General features: G+C 48.2%; 1 protein-coding gene across 1 annotated transcript in view; it reads left to right on the plus strand.

Annotated features, from left to right (window-relative positions):
• Window positions 1-2,423, plus strand: part of SMARCAL1 (SNF2 related chromatin remodeling annealing helicase 1) — a 979,995-nt gene extending 977,572 nt beyond the window's left edge. Inside the window, exon 17 of the mRNA XM_069616809.1 lies at window positions 2,123-2,423. Within this exon, the coding sequence (XP_069472910.1) occupies window positions 2,123-2,320 (198 nt within the window). The 3' untranslated portion in view covers window positions 2,321-2,423. The remainder of the gene's footprint in view (window positions 1-2,122) is intronic.
• Window positions 2,424-17,136: the final 14,713 nt, after the last annotated feature.

Below are 17,136 nucleotides of genomic sequence, written 5' to 3' on the forward strand. Positions count from 1 at the left end.
TACATACAGTCTGGACAATAGGATCAGCTGTTTGATTATTACAAAGAATTTGTACCTCATCGGTAGTGGGGGTTATCAGAGAATCTGTACGCACAGCAATACCTGCCAATTCAGCGTGTCTCAAAGATCCAAACCCATATTTCCGTATGTCTGTGTTATGATCCTTCCGATCCTTTTTGTGATACAGTATTTTAGATTTTTGTCGGGAATTTTGTTGAACTGGCGTAGAACACAAGGTGGACGGAACAGCGTTTGAGGTGAGGCTTTCGCGGTCAAGATGGGTCTCAGACATAATTCTTTGTCTTGTGTTAACCGGCATGCCCGATGTCAACCGGAGAAAGCCATTAGGGCGAATGGACATGGTCACAGGTAAAGCTCAGTGAGTTGCAACGTAAATTCGTAGTTGCTCAAATCTTGGTTTTAGACGGGGAGCAGTATAACGAGATGAGCACTCAGCCCTGTCGGTAAACCCTGTGTGAGTGTGAGCCTCGGTACCGCGGAGCCCCGGACGCCGCGGCGAAGCGGCAAAGCGGGACTCCACGGGACTCGCTTGGGTGCGCGCGCGCGGTGCGCGCGACCTCCTTCTTTTATCGGCCCGCCTCCAGCAAGGTTACCAGTGGCCTAGACAAATACAAATAAATACAGTGTAAACTTGGGTCTTGAAGGCAAAATCAATGGCAAGTATACTTTGCGGGTTAAAAGTCACCTGCTGGTAAATGCAGTACAATAGTCCACAATAGTCCACAGTAATTCAAGCTCCACAATAGTTCAGGACTCGGGAGCAGAGTAACGCGGCAAAGCGGGACTCCACGGGACTCGCTTGGGTGTGCGCGCGCGGTGCGCGCGACCTCCTTCTTTTATCGGCCCGCCTCCAGCAAGGTTACCAGTGGCCTGCTGGTAAATGCAGTACAATAGTCCACAATAGTCCACAGTAATTCAAGCTCCACAATAGTTCAGGACTCGGGAGCAGAGTAACGCGGCAAAGCGGGACTCCACGGGACTCGCTTGGGTGCGCGCGCGCGGTGCGCGCGACCTCCTTCTTTTATCGGCCCGCCTCCAGCAAGGTTACCAGTGGCCTGCTGGTAAATGCAGTACAATAGTCCACAATAGTCCACAGTAATTCAAGCTCCACAATAGTTCAGGACTCGGGAGCAGAGTAACGCGGCAAAGCGGGACTCCACGGGACTCGCTTGGGTGCGCGCGCGCGGTGCGCGCGACCTCCTTCTTTTATCGGCCCGCCTCCAGCAAGGTTACCAGTGGCCTGTATGGTGTGGCAGGTAATAAAATAGAAGCAAAGCAGTGTTGCTTATGGTGCTGGTTGCCGATAGTGGCGTTCGTGCGATTACACTTTTCAGATGAGGGCAAGTCCTTCTGCAGCTTACTATGCTAAGGTGGTCGTAGACCTTCCCAGCGCAGACGAGCGGTATCTGTGTCTGCCGGAAGAGCCGCGCCAAACATTGGTTAATGAAAGCCTACATTCGGAGAATCCCCATGTTGGCCTCTTTGTCGATTAATGTCCATTTTCGTGGCACCAGCTTGTTGGGCCTTGCACCCTCTGTTCTATTGTGAGGGTGCCTTTGTAGATATACCGTAAAACCAGATATACCATGCCCATCTTTTCTCCCTTTTGACTTGTTTTCTAAGATTTAGATGACTGTTTTCTGATAAGGCCTTGCAATTAACCATAAATAAAACCATCACCGTCTACACTACAAATCTATCAAGATTATTTTCACTTAGTGGATAGAGAGCTAATGCAAGTGTGTACTGTTTACATCCTCTCCCTGAATTTTTTTTTTAAAACCATGTTTACATCTTTATTAACCATATTAAAATCAGTTTTAGTGACTAGATATGAATTACTCCTAGAAGAATTGCAGTCCTTATTAACAAATTGAAATATTCTGGTATCTGTATACTACATGATCTATCTTTCCTGACTGCATTGGCTTTTAACAATCATTCATTTGAGCTAAACGTAAACATATTATTAAAATAAGGGCATTCATTTCATGGAACATAAAAATGTTAAGATTTTAGAGCAGAAACGAACATATTGATAGCTAGACAGAATATGTAAGATCAAATGTGCATCTTATTAATACTGTATTTTTACCCAAAGGATCCGAAGCAGAAGACAATTTATGACCTCTTCCAAAGGTCACTATTGGAGACTGAAGAGGATGAGGCATTGCTCCTGGAGGCTGCTGATGCTTGCCAAGAGGCGGAGTTGGAACTCACACCAGATGACGGTGAAAGCACTTATACGGATACCCCTTGTAAAAAAAGGAAAATTGAGGACTTCTTCGGAAAAGAATGACAGCAAAAGTGTTTGTTTTACATCTCATATATATGTTTATCCTGTATATCATGTTTTTTGTATAGTTATTTTGAACTATCATTTGAAAATAAAGAGTTTATAAATGTGAACTTGTGAAGGCAGCAAGACTTTGTAATCCGGAATGCTTTTGGGAGAATTGCAAAATGCAGCTCTTAATGCAGAATTCATACCTTTTAAGATGCACGCCCCATAGCATTTACGGTTTATTTGCATTGGGTAACCATGGTTTTTAAACTAATTTTCCTTTACTGTGTGTTTTAACCATGAACTCAAGCTAGATGGCTGTGTAATGTGTAAAGATATACTCTTCTAATTTAGTGAACAGATGAGGCTGTTTATTATGTAGGTTTTGAATGGCGATTATGCTCCTACACTAGCAAAACAGAATTAAATTCTAAGACGTACGCACTTACAATCACAAAACCTGGTAGCATGTTACCAAATCCCGAATCAGCTTGGCCTTCTGGCCATACCCAACCATGTATGCTGCAGCTATATCAACAAATGTACAGGGTGCATTAGAAAAACATTGTTCATTGATTGATTATATAAAGCTGAAAGGTGTATCCACATTGCTGCAGATGAAACTTGACAAATGCATTATGTCCAATAGAATTATGACAATTTAAAATGAAATTTCACACCTAAATTAAAAAATGTATCCATGAATGGAAGGTTTAAATGCTATTTCCTGTAAAATACTTTCAAAATTGTTAGCACTCATTTCAAGGATTTAATTACACACATACTCAGAATATTGCAGTTTAATCATAGAAAATTGATAACGTTTGGAAAACCCCTCCTAACCTTTCGATGGTGTGTCAGAAACCATTGGACAGTTTAGGAGACCAATGGAAGTTTCAGCGATAATACATATAAAACTGCTTGTCTACATTGTCTGAAACCTTAGTCCCTCAGGTAGGGAGCAGTATTCATACCTTTGGCAAAAGAGGACAGTGGATTGGTTTCCAAGTATCACTGTTAATACAATCTATATCCCTTTTCCGCTCTAATTTGTCATTCACTGACAAAAGGGACCATTTATTCAAAGAAAAAGGAGCTAAAAGAGGTTTGTGTTGTGGATTGTCTGTCCAGGTTTGGTACTTCTCCCAAGTGATCTGTAGTCAAATTATCAATGCCAGTCTGGGAGGGATTAAAGGCGGACAGCCCTTGGGAAAGGTGTCCCCTTCCTCACAAGCTGCACATCTCTCCTATGGATCGTTTACAATAGAGAGGTGTGCAGTTGTAGCTTTTTTGAAGTGATGTCAGTGGGCATCACAGCACGGGCCCATTGGCGAAGGAGTGAGCATTGGGGGGCGCAAGTGCATTGGAGATGCATCCTCCCAGAGAATGGGGCAGCGTGTCAGTAACATTCTTCTCCCTCCCTCACTCGCCTGGTATCCTAAGTCAGCAGGTGACAGGCGAACAGAAGAGGCAACAAGTCGAGGGCAGCCCAGAAGACTGTTGCAGGGGCAGATCTCTGGAGTTTTGGGTTCCACTTGCCTGGAACCAAGAGTCACATAAGGCTCATGAGAAGACAGGTGGGTTACACCCAGAGAAGAAACACGTGTAGGATTCAGGAAGGAAAGCAAACAGTTATCAGAGCATTTGTAGATTTACAATATATTCAGAGACCAACTGCTTGGTGAAATTCGGCAGCACAAGGTGGCTCTAAGCAAGGAAATTGGGAAGAAAATAGCAAGGAAGTGACATCAGACATATGTGGGCGTAGATCAAAGCTTTACTTACAAATATCCAGGGCCCATTACTGAACTGAAAGTTCAGCGAATAGGGTCAAAGCTCTGGAAAGCAACCAAATCTGCAGATTTCATTGAATGAAATATGAAGCAAGGTTGATCGACCTGGAAATCCATGAGGCGGACTTGCTCATTAAGGACGATGAAATTGAGAATTGGGAGGGACGCTGAAACCTCCTGATCTGGGGTGTACCGGGCAAGGAAGAGGAAAGCCCACAAGAAGTGGAGAGGAGAGGTAAAAACATTGTCAATGTTCTTTTCAAGGAGAAGGGAGGAACAATGTGGTAAATCCCAGAGCACACATGGTGGGGAGGCCCACCCGGGAGTCCTAGGTCATTTATTTATTTATTGGTAATTTGTTAGGCACTTATACAATTAGAAAAAACTGTTTAAAGTTGCATGGTGTCAATACTGTCGCTAGAAGGTGGATGTTCTGACACATGCAAGAATAATGGACCAGATTGACTTTGAAGGAGGGATAAGGTGCATCGTCCAGGACATTTCCCTATAAACTATTAATAGGAGAGGGGAGTTTAAGCCATTGATCATCTTACTGACGAATCACATCAGACATTGGCGGGGACATCCATTCTCTCTGTTTGAGCATAAGAGCAAGAGTTATAGGGTCACAAATCTGGAGGAGATGGAACAGGTGCTCAGGCATCTGGCAGAACAACAGAATCTGCACCAACCACCCCAATAGAGGAACAACCCACAAAGTACCTCAGGCTCTTATGGAGTTCTCAGGGGGGCAGAGGGGAGGGGGAACATCTTTAGATCAAGAATGTATAGAAAAATGAATGCCCTGTCCCTGGGCAAAGAATTTTAATCTCTCTCAAGGTTATATCTTTTACAGGGGGATTTCTCGTGTGGGGGCAAATTGAGCAGTGATTGTATTGCTTATCAAGAAATGTTCATTTGGATGTTTTGGTGGATTAGCTGAATATTTTCTGGTTTGTTGCACTGAATTGTGGAGCGAAAATGGTTTTATTGCATTTGTTAAGCGGTGGAGCTCTAAGGGTTGGTGTACCTTACAATTAAATGTGTTGTTTTGGAGGATTGTGGTGGTGGGGGCCGAAAAAGGCCTCAGGGTGGCTCTTAAAGTGTGTTTTTCTTTGGGACACAAAGAAAGTGGGTGGGGATGTATGAAGTATTGTAGACGAGAGACTTATTTTTTGGGGATGGGTGCAGTGGTGGTGGGCTTACAGCTGCGGTCACAGAGGTATGGGGATTTCTGGCCAGCACTTCTACAACATGGAGGGGCGAAGTCAGGAAGGGAACAAGGTCAAAAAAGTATAAGCGATGTGGCAATACATAGCGGTTCAATACTCCTTTCAAAAGATTGTTGTTCGACTAGAATGTAGGAACTAACCATAGTTTGAGAGTTCTCTTCCTAGAGTTGACCAAGTTTAAGAAGCAGTACAGGATTTTCAGCAGGTACGTTGGATATACATTTTGGGCGTCTAACGTACCCAAAGAAGAAGGGGGTTGGCCTCCTAATTCGCAAGTCCCTGACATTCAAGATAATGGCCCTATATAGTGCATTCCATGAACGCCTCCAGCTACTGTAAGGATTTTTTGGGAAACTCCTGGTTACATTGAGAAATTATTTACCTAATCAAGGTCAGTGGGATTCTATGGGAAGGCTTTCAAGTGTATTCTGGGGTGAGCAAAAGGATTGTTGATTATGGGAGGTGATCTCAATATGATTGACAACCACAAGCTTTAAACTGTTTCTCGGTAAGGGGGAGGCTTCTACTGCCAAGAGGGGTGTAGTGAGTACACTGAATGTTCCATCTGTACAGAACCTTCTTAACCAATGTTTTAAGGCGGGATCCTACCCGAGAAGAGGAATATTTGCCACCTTCTCGACCCACTCCACATACTTCCATATCGATTATTTGTTGGTGAAGCAGGAGAACAAGTACTTGATCTCTGCAAATGTCATGCACACTGGGATGTATGACTCATATATTGGGGAGACAAAGTATAGGGTATGTGCTGGCAGACCAATGATTCACTTTTCAGTATGTAGTTTTTAGGGAACCCTTTGATTAAAAGATTGAGGTTCTTCTTTGGATTTAATGACATGGGGACAGTGGCTATTGGGACAATATGAGCCACAATGCAGAGGGCTGCTGATAAGAGGACTATAGGAGAAAAAAGGAAAGATGTAATGCACTGGAGAAACTTGTAGTCTGGAGTCCACAAAATAGATCATAAAAAACACATACTCACACAGTGGAGCACACACCAGGCAAAAAGCAACACTGTTTATTACAGCTGGTTAAGAACAAATCAAACAGAACCGTGGATAGGCTCTGATCGAAAAGGCTGACATCTGAATGGACTATGAACAGTTGTTTTATACCAGAGAATCCTATGATCGGAAATCCATCGAAACACTTACTATATAGAAAGTTCACTTTTTAGATGTTTCCCAGGGATTTCAGTTATACGTTGATTAGTGAAGCGTCGGTGGCACAAACAGTGCAACAGCTTCCCAAGACATTACCTCCCCATGTGGTACCACCATTATTCACAGCCCACCCCAGCAAAACTTGTTATTAAAGAAGTAACATTTGTGCTGACCACCGGAAGTTTAATACACTGCCATTGGTCAGCACCATTGAGAACGGGACACAAGACATGCTGCTGCTCCTTAACATAAGATCTCTGGCCAAACATGCTGACGATATTCACGATTATATCGTGGATAATCAGGTGGACATTGTGTCTCTCTGAGACATGGTTGTTGGATTCTCATGGGCCTAAGATAGAACAAGCCACACAACCCCTCCACCCCCATCTCCTGGTTATGTCTTCTTTGGAAAAAATCGGATGGAGGACTTAGGGGGTTGTATGGCCATAATTTGTATGAGAGATTTACAGATGTATGAAACCAAGATAGATTGTGAGGGCTGTGAAGTTCTACATACAAAGATAATACCCAATCATAATAATAGTGTTCATTTCATCCTGATTCATAGGACCCCCACAGAGATGCCCACCTTTAACAAACATATTGTTCAGCTGTTATCTTCATTACAGAAACCCAACTGTTCCATGATATTGTTGGGCCATTTTAACCATTGGAAAGGAGATCTGAGGGATAAGTTAGCTATGGATTTAGAGCTTTTGCTAAATGACTTGGATATTTGTGTGCATAATTCGGACCCCTCACATATAAAGGGCCACATTTTAGATTGGCTCTTTATCAGGAATTAAGATTGTGGTTGATGTGACCATATCTATATGGCCAGGTCATTCTTTTATCACCTGTAAGGTGGAGTTTCCATCATCCCATCAGCATAAACACAGGATTCCCCGTCAGGTTCATTGTAGACATTTTCAAAAAATCAAGCCCCCAGAACTGCCGAGTTGCCTGACCGAACTTATGTCCTTGACGATCTGACCATTTGGTGGAGAGATACAATACCCATTTTGAAGTATTTTTTAACAGAATTGCACCGCTTAAATGTAGAACAATTGGAGATTGCCCCAACTATCAGAGTTGGTACAATCCTGATTTAATACTGCTCAAACAGACGAATTCCTCCTTTGCACAAACATTTTTCCCGCAGTCATTAAGGATGTAGTGGTGACCCCAATATTAAGAAAAACAGATTTGAATCCAAAGGAACCTTCCAATCTCAGGCAAATAACAAATAACCCATTCCTTCTGAAAGTAATAGACAAAATGGCTACCATCCAGTTGCAACATCACATGGAGGTCACAAGTCTTCTTCATAAGAAACAGTCTGGTTCCACAGTGATCATGGAACCGAGAGCACCCTCCTCGACTTATGTATTCCTAGATTAACAGCTTTAGAAAGGAGTGGTTCGGGGGTGCTGATTCTTCTTGATTTATCAGCAGCCTTTGACCTACTTGATCCTAAACGGCTATGAACACATTGGCTTATACAGGTCCCTGTTCAGAGAAAGCTATAAAGTAGATGGTTTCCTTCATCTGTGGCCGTAAATCTAGAGTTTGCTGGAGAGACCCCTCCTCTGACCCTGTCAAAATTGCTTGTGGGGTTCCACAGGGCACCTGTCTGTCCCTGTCCTTGTTTAACATTTATATCAAGCCCTTATGTGTTGAAATGTAGAAACTGGGTCTACAGTTCACCAATTATGCCGATGGTTTTCAGTTAACTATAGAGCTCAGTGGGAATTGTGCGAAACCAGAAGGTGTCTCACCCACTAGTGCCCTGGGGTTTGTCATCCAGGTGGCCAGGACACGCCCATTGCTTTTGGATTCAGTTTCTGGGGGTGGACCAGTGCGGGCAGATCACCTGGGTGAGGGGTCTTCGGGAAGTGGGACACTGCATGGTGAGACGCAGTATTCCCATCCTTGTAACACCTTTACCCCATCCTACCAGGTAGGATACTTAGGAACGCAACCCCACCCCACTTTTACAACACGAACACTTTCTCACGGACACCCCACTATGAGAGAAAACAGACTAACACCCAAGACCTGATGTGTCGCAATAATGATGGTCAGGCAATTACTGGCCATCACACACACCTGACTTCCATTACACTTCCCGACACAGGTAAAAGGCAGAGCACGAGAGCACACTCTGAGCGAAGCAAAGCACACGAGGAAACAGCAGTTCCAAGATGGCAGTTTAACGTGAGAAGAAAGACGGCAAGACAAATGGGTCGCAAGGAGGGAAGTTCTCTTGACCTTTTTTACAAAGAACCATCACTTTCGTGAAGCCTCGAGAATAGAAAGCATAAGACCAGGAAACCAGGCTACTGAATCTTGCGTTATGTGTCAGAGGTACACAGAGTCCTTCAGCGTCGATAATGAAGACTGGGAGAATCGCCAGCTGCCGCACGCTGTCCTTGGCTCCAAGAACAAAGCAACGCCACTGCAAAATCAACACAGCCGGTGAGTTGTTGAGACAGATACAAGACTGGTCTGTGTTGAACCAAAGTTGCAAGCAGCAACATTGTATGGTGAACACTGGAACGAACATTGTTTGAAGCGCATGTGATAACCGACATGAGTAAAGTTGAGCTGCAGATGAGGGATTGAACTTTGAAATCAAGAAACAATACCTTTGACAGAGTGGTCCGGCATCGCGTGTATGCTCGTTCGAAGGTCTCTGTAAGGTATCAAGCTGAGAGGTGGCAAAAGTGAAAGGGAGGCAAAGAATTGTGAATCGAAGTGGTCTTGCGATGGGTCAAGCAAAATCCTACACACCAACGAAAGTCTTTGATTTTGATACAGTCAAGAAAGTTTGTGGCAAAGTAGATAAAGTTGGTCTGAGCCCGGCAGAAGAATATCAATTGAAAGCTTTGAGTTAAAGCAAGTTTGTGTCAAAGTGGATCTGAGCCCGGTGGAGGGGGATCCAAGGTGAACAGTGAAACACCTTAGAAATTTGATATATGAAAATCCTGAGAACTTTGTGTTAAAGTGGATCTGGCCCTGGCGGAGGGGGTTCCGTTGTGAATAGTAAATCAGCTAAGATAATTGTGTACATGTTGCATCAGGCCCTCTGAAAGACGAGAATTTGAATGGCAAAGAGACTTTGGCACACAAGGCCATGATGGTGAAGTTTTGAACTGCACCCTTGTGCTAGAGAAGTCAGAGACTATGCTAAGTTTGTGTGTGCTGCCCTGTCCCGTGCTGAAAACGTGGAGAAGGAAAGCCTACTTCGAGGGGATTGGGTCCTCCGACGTATTCCATATCTATGACATGTAATCACCACAGCTGTGCTGCTTCGGAAACTTTTCCGGCGTCTGCGTCCTGCGTCGATGACGTCGATGCGCCGCCGTCGAGGACCTCCTCCGACGTCCGACGTCATCCGATGTGATAAGTAGGACGCACGACGCCCGTAGCCTCAGTTCCGTTTTTTCCGCGAACGTGTTGCTTCGTGTTTCTCGGTTCTAGCCTCGACTCTTTGGAGTTCTGTTCTTTCTGGTTCTTCGAACCTGTTCGTTTGTTATCCTTCGAAGATGTCTTCCACTTCGTCTGCAACCCCGCGTCCGGGCTTCAAGAAGTGCGGGGAGTGTGGGTCCAAGATGTCGGTGACTGACTCGCACGACGCCTGCCTCTGGTGCCTCGGGGAGGCCCACGACACGGATGACTGTATCGACTGCCAGTCGCTTACGTCCAAGGCCTTACGCGAACGTAAGAAGAAATGGTCGGTAGGTCGGGTGTCCAAGCCCCGGAAGTCGAAGTCGGCGGGGCTTTCGACGGATGATTCGAGGGGTGACTCTCCGCGTCATCGTCGGAAGTCTCGTCGGTCTTCTTCTAGGAGTCGGTCTCGCCACTCCTCGGCCTCTTCGAGGCATTCTCGGAAGCGCCGACACCGGTCGCCTTCCAGGTCCTCTTCCGAGGACTCTGCCCGGCACGTCGGTTATCCCACCAGCCGTGTGACGCCGGAGGAATGGGCTTCCTTCGGGAAGAAAATGTTGGCGATTCTTGAGTCGCAGGGTACTCAGCCGTCCGCGCCCCCGCGTGGGGTCGGCCGTGAGAGGTCGAGAGTCACCGCTCGCAAGAGTGGTCGGCACGAGTCACGGGAGAGGTCCCGTTCGGACAAGGAGGCTCGTTCTCGACGTACCCGTTCCAGGTCCCGGTCCTAGACGCGCTCGAGACCGTGTGTACCTGTGCAGTCTTCGAGGAAGACATCGGCGTCGAGGGCGTCGACAGGCTTTCTCGAGGCTTCGGCTTCGAGGAAGTCGTCGACGCCGTCGACGATCCGGTCGTCGAGGGACACGCTCGGGGCTCCGGCTTCGAGGGCTGTGTCGACGCCGCCGATACTGGAGGCGCTGCATCTGACGTCGACGCCGATTTCCTCGACGTCGACGCCGATCCTCTCGGCGCCGTTGCCGGTTTTCTCGACGTCGGCGCCGATTCGCTCGACGCCATCGACGCCTTTCGTGTCGGAGGTGCCCCGTGTCATGGGTGAACCCCCTAGGAAGGCTCTGGTTAAGAGCAAGCACTCTCGGGTGCCTTCTTTTCGCCAACTGGATTATATTTCAGAGGCGGATGAAGATTCTGATGGCCTGGTGCCTAGTCAGGTGCCGGATGATCTTGTCTCGGGCCACAGTCAGTTTGCCGAGTTGAGGCAGTCACTGCATGATGCCAGTGGACTGGACACCTCTCCGGAGGTGGAGTTTTGTCGACCTGAGCCTGGTTCCCATGCCGATTCCTCCTACCGGCGCCTTATGTCTAGGGTTTCTGAGTATCTGGGATGGTCTGCTCCCCCAGGGGAGTTTGTGCAGGATGATCTGACGGACATCCTTGATGTTGGTCCCCCGACTGACCCGGTACTGCCGTTCCATATGGCTTTACAGAGAAGGGTGGCGGCGGCTTGGACTGCTCCGGAGAGTCTCCCGGCAGTGGGCAGATCCATGTCGCGAAAATACCGTCCAGCCAGTAGCGACCCCTGCTACTTGACCAGGCACCCCACTCCGGAGAGTTTGGTGGTGCAGGCGGCCACGGCCCCGGCAAAGCAGGCGTCGTACCCTACCATCCCTCCTGATAGGGACGACAAACGTTTTGATGGCTGGGCGAAGAAAGTGTTTTCTTCTGGTGGTATGGCGCTTCAGGCGGCCAACTCCATTTGTGCCTTGTCACGTTTCACGCACACTCTGTGGAACTGTGTTGCGTTAGCGGCTGCACATATTCCCGAAGGGGACGAACGGGATGGTTTCCTTGCTATGGTCCAGGATGGTAAGGATGCCATGTGTGAGTCCGTTCAGTCGGGTTTGGACTTAGCTGAATGCGTCAGTAGGTCCATGGCGGCGAGCACCGTGATACGCAGGTTTGCGTGGTTGCGGAAGTCGGGGTTTGCTCCTGATGTGCAGTCCCGGCTCCTCAACATGCCCTTTGATGGTGAACACCTTTTTGGCAGCAAGGCTGACGAGAGCCTTGAGAGGTTGCAGACCTCCAAAGCTGCAGCGAAGTCGTTGGGCGCTGCAGTTCGCCAACCTCCGCCTTTTCGTCCTAGGGGACAGCAGTGGAGGGGTGGTTCCTTTCGCTATTACTCATCCTTCAGTAGAGCGAGAGGAGCTGGCAGTCAAAGAGGCCAACGCAGGGGTACCAGAGGTGGACGACAGGGTACCCGTGGTGCCAAGGCCGCTCGGGCAGTTGCCTCTTTGCCCTCAGGTAACGCCGCAGCCGCTCCTGCTCAGTCATGAGGCCATGTCCCATGGTTCGCCGGTTGGGGGAAGGCTGGCGCAGCATCTTGTAGAGTGGCATGCCATTACTTCAGATGTGTGGGTTCTGGAGATCATAACCCACGGCTACTGTCTTCCTTTCCGGCACAGGCCTCGCGACAATCCACCGGGGAACCTCTCTTTACAGAGTCCGGATCCGCTCCTTGCGCAGGAAATTCAAGCCCTGCTGGAGAAAGGCGCCATAGAACTGGTGCCTGTAGCGGAGAGGAACAAGGGATGGTACTCCCCTTATTTTTTGATTTCCAAGAAAGACGGAGGATTGAGACCCATCATGGACTTGCGCGGTTTGAACAAACTCCTCAGGAAGGACAAGTTCAAGATGGTCACTCTCTCTCAAGTCCTCCAGGCCCTTCAGCTTCAGGACTGGTTGGTGTCACTCGACCTCAAGGATGCTTACTTCCATGTGCCGATCCATCCCAAGCACAAGAAGTACCTGAGGTTCGCGGTTGGCGACTCGCACTTTCAGTTTCGGGTCCTGCCGTTCGGATTGACCTCCGCCCCGAGGGTTTTCACCAAGCTCATGGTGGTGGTGGCAGCGCATCTCAGGCAAGGGGGGATTCACGTCTACCCCTACCTGGACGATTGGTTGATCAGGGGGAGCTCTCCCGAGCAGGTCCTGGATCATCTCTCCGTCACCTGCCACTCCCTTCACAGGCTGGGCTTCTCCCTCAATTTAAAGAAGTCCCATTTGACGCCAACACAGCGGCTCCAGTACATCGGAGCAGTGCTCGACACTTCCCTGGGGCAGTGTTTTCCTCCCCAGGTGAGGGCTCTTCACATTCAGCAGATGGTGCACAAGTTTCAGCGTGCCCAGACGCTCCCAGCATTCGAGTTCTTGAGGTTGCTCGGCCTCATGGCATCCTGCATTCTTCTGGTGCCAGAGGCTCGCCTGCGGATGAGATCTTTGCAGTGGGCACTCAAGACGCAATGGTCACAGTCCTCCGGCAGGATGTCGGACCCGATTCAGGTGCCGCCCTCGGTCGCCCGGGACCTTCTGTGGTGGGCCGTCGAAGGCAACTTGATGAGGGGGGCTCCATTTTGGCTACCCTGGCCGGAGGTGACGATTGTGACGGATGCATCCCTCACGGGATGGGGAGCTCATGCCAACGGGCTGACAGTCAGCGGTCGTTGGTCTCCGTCGGAGTCCAGACTCCATATCAATCTGTTGGAGCTGAGGGCCGTCAGGCTAGCCCTGAAGGCTTTTCTGCCGACTGTGCGAGGAAAGAATGTCCTGATCCTGACGGACAACACGGTGGCCATGCACTACCTCAACAAAAAGGGGGGGCAGGGTCACTTCCTCTGTGCAGGGAGGCGATGCAGCTCGAGTTCTGGGCCATCCAGCAGGAAGTTTCGATCTCGGCAGTTCATCTGGCCGGAGAGGAAAACGTGACGGCGGACGCTCTGAGCAGGCAGAGCGCGATCTCTCACGAGTGGGAGTTGGCTCAGGAGATTCTCCTGGAGATCTTCGGCCTTTGGGGGACCCCTCAAGTGGATCTCTTCGCCTCCAGTGTCAACCGGAAGTGCGAAAGGTTTTGCTCGCGGGAATTTCCTCCAAAAGGAGCCTTAGGAGACGCGTTCGTGGTGGAGTGGTCATTCCCGCTGCTGTACGCGTTTCCTCCAGTCCCCGTCATCCCGCAAGTGCTGCGGAGGTTACGGAAGTTCGGTTCCCGGATGATCCTCATTGCTCCGGCGTGGGCTCGGAGGACGTGGTACCCGGACCTTCTAGACTTGTCCATCTGCCCTCCACGTCGTCTTCCCTACCGAGACGATCTGCTCTCACGGGAGGGGGGTCAGGTTCTCCATCCAGAGGTCAGGTCCCTCAACCTTCACGCTTGGCTTCTGAAAGGTTGAGGTATCGGGATTGGGACCTCCCTGAAGACGTGATGGAGGTGTTGCTTTCGGCCCGTAGGCCGGCAACAAAGTCTCTGTACCGTTGCCGTTGGCGTAAGTTCTGCGACTGGTGCAGAGTTCAGAATGTGGATCCTTTTGCTTGCGACATCCCCATGGTTCTGTCCTTTTTGCTTTCTTTGGCCCACAGGGGCTTGCAAGTGGGTACTATTAAAGGTTACCTGGCGGCGCTGTCTATCTTTAAGCGCTCTTCTGAAGAATGTTCTTACTTTAGAATCCCTTTAATTTCACATCTTTCTCAAAGGGCTCACTAATGTGTTCCCTCCGGCTCCTTTCCTGGTGCCCGGTTGGGATTTAAACCTTGTACTTCGATTCCTTATGGGTGCTCCGTTTGAGCCTTTACATTCTTGCCCTTTGAGGCTGTTAACTTTGAAAACTGTGTTTTTAGTTGCGGTTACTTCCGCTCGCAGAGTGAGTGAGTTACAGGCACTTTCAGTTAAGCCACCCTTCACTGTATTTCACAAGGACAGGGTTGTCCTTCGTGTTCGTCCTTCTTTTCTTCCGAAGGTAGTGTCGGAATTTCATTTGGCCCAGAAGGTTGTTCTTCCGGCTTTCTATCCTCCTCCGCATCCTGGTAAGGAAGAGGAGAGGCTCCATAGGCTTGATCCTAGGAGAGCTTTAAGCTTTTATGTTTCTCGCATGTCCCGGGTCAGAGTGGACGATCAGCTCTTTATTGGTTACGCTGGAAAGCGTTTGGGGCAAGCTGTGACGAAACAGACTTTGTCCCGCTGGATTATTTTGGCCATCTCGGAGTGTTACCGCTTGGCGGGTAAGGACCCACCGGCTGGCTTGCAGGCCCATTCTACCAGGGGTGTGGCTGCATCTACTGCCCTGCAGAGGGGTGTTCCTATTCGCAACATCTGCGATGCAGCCACCTGGGCTTCAGTACACACATTTGTACGGCATTATTCCCTCGATTCCATCCGAGGGCAGGATCTGGCATTTGGCAAGGCGGTCCTTTGCTCTGCTATTTGATTGGCTATTCTAAATTTTGTTTCTAAATTCTTTCCCTCCTCCTTGTTTTGGTACTGCTTTGGGAGTCTGTCATAGATATGGAATACGTCGGAGGACCCAATCCCCTCGAAGAACAAGTTACTTTCTTACCTGGTAACGTTCTTTCGATGGGATGGTCCGACGACGTATTCCATATCGCTCCCACCCTGCCTTCCCCGCTGCAGAATTTCTTTTGCGTTTGCAGCTTACGTTCCGCAAGGCTTTGTGTCTGACTGGCAGTTGACTTAGGTCACACGTTCTGGGGGGAAAAAACTACAACTGAGGCTACGGGCGTCGTGCGTCCTACTTATCACATCGGATGACGTCGGACGTCGGAGGAGGTCCTCGACGGCGGCGCATCGACGTCATCGACGCAGGACGCAGACGCCGGAAAAGTTTACGAAGCAGCACAGCTGTGGTGATTACATGTCATAGATATGGAATACGTCGTCGGACCATCCCATCGAAAGAACGTTACCAGGTAAGAAAGTAACTTGTTCGTCTTAAATATCCTGACATATGATTTCTTTTTTTTGCATAACATTGTTTCCCACACTATTTGTATTTAGAGGTAAGGATTGGCAATAGATTTACTGGTATAGGCCCTTTTATTTTGACAAGACACCACTAGGACTATGCTATTATTTGATGGTCATAGCTTGCTCCCATCTTTAGATTTAGGATTACATAGGTGTTTTTCAAACACAATTGAAGTTCAATAAACACCCTTTAACTGCGGTGACTTGTTTCTGTCTTGCTGTTGATACAATGCCTTCCTTACAGAATCACAAAATTTGATCAGGAAAACCTGAATAAAATCTACACATTTTTGAGGATTGGATGACCTCTAATTGGTTATGTTTAAATGCCGCCAAAACAGAACTAATGGTTTATGGTCTGAAACATGCAAGAGAAATGCTGAGCCATGCTTATAAGAGCTTCAGTGTAGACAGAGGTCGTTTGCCTGTGGTGGACAAAATAAAAACCCTAGGTATTTACACGGAAGCCTTGCTTATTGCTGATGCCCATGTAAATTTCGTGTTTGAGCACTCCAATTACTATCTGAGTTTCTTGAGACAGATTTGCCCACTGGTCACCCCATAAAATCGTGAGAAGGTAATTTGAGCTATCATTTTACCCAGACTTGATTACGGCGACTCCTTGCTAACCGGGGCATAAAAGGAATGCCTGGGCAGATTACAAAAGATTCAAAATGACGCGGTTCGAGTGGTTTGCAACATTGCGTGGAGAGAACCGGTGTCCGGGGCTCTGAAAGATGTTCACTGACTCCGTTGCCGCAAGGGTCAATTTAAGATACTCTCGATGGACCACAAATGTTTTTTTGGAAATGCTCCCTCCTACTTGAAGGAGAAATTGGACATCTACAAACCTGCCCGTAATCTATAGTCTTCTGATGCAGTCTCATCCCTCCGTTCAAGAGAACCAGGGGGAAAGGTCGTTCTTATCCAGTCGTGATTGCACAAGCATGGAATGAGATGCCTAGAAACCTGTGAAAAGAAAATAACTATCTTGCTTTTAGGAAAGGTTTGGAAACTAGATTATTTGCTTAGGTAAGGTCCGACTTGGCCCATTTCATTGGTTCTGTGTTGTTTTTGTCTTGTGTAGCGCCCTGATGCCCAAGGGCTTTTGGTGTTTAATAAACAAATAGAAATGGGAAAGGGGACATTCACATTATACCTGTTGGATGATGACCTTGGCAAGCCCTGTAGTAGATACTGTGAAGGCTGGCCCCCTCCCCAGAGCTCTGGAACATACTGTCTGATTGGTTCTCCCAGGAACGCCACTCCATCCAGTGTGCCTTTCCCACAGCCACCTGCTGATGGGCATCAGTGGTCATGTGACCGACACACGTACAGAGCCACTGCCCCGGTGCTTTTAGTTTGGCTGACCGCCCTGTAGTTACATCGCCCAATTCTA

The sequence above is a fragment of the Ambystoma mexicanum genome, chromosome 9 (genome assembly GCF_040938575.1).
Source record: "Ambystoma mexicanum isolate Mex_15411 chromosome 9, UKY_AmexF1_1, whole genome shotgun sequence".
NCBI lineage: Eukaryota > Metazoa > Chordata > Amphibia > Caudata > Ambystomatidae > Ambystoma > Ambystoma mexicanum.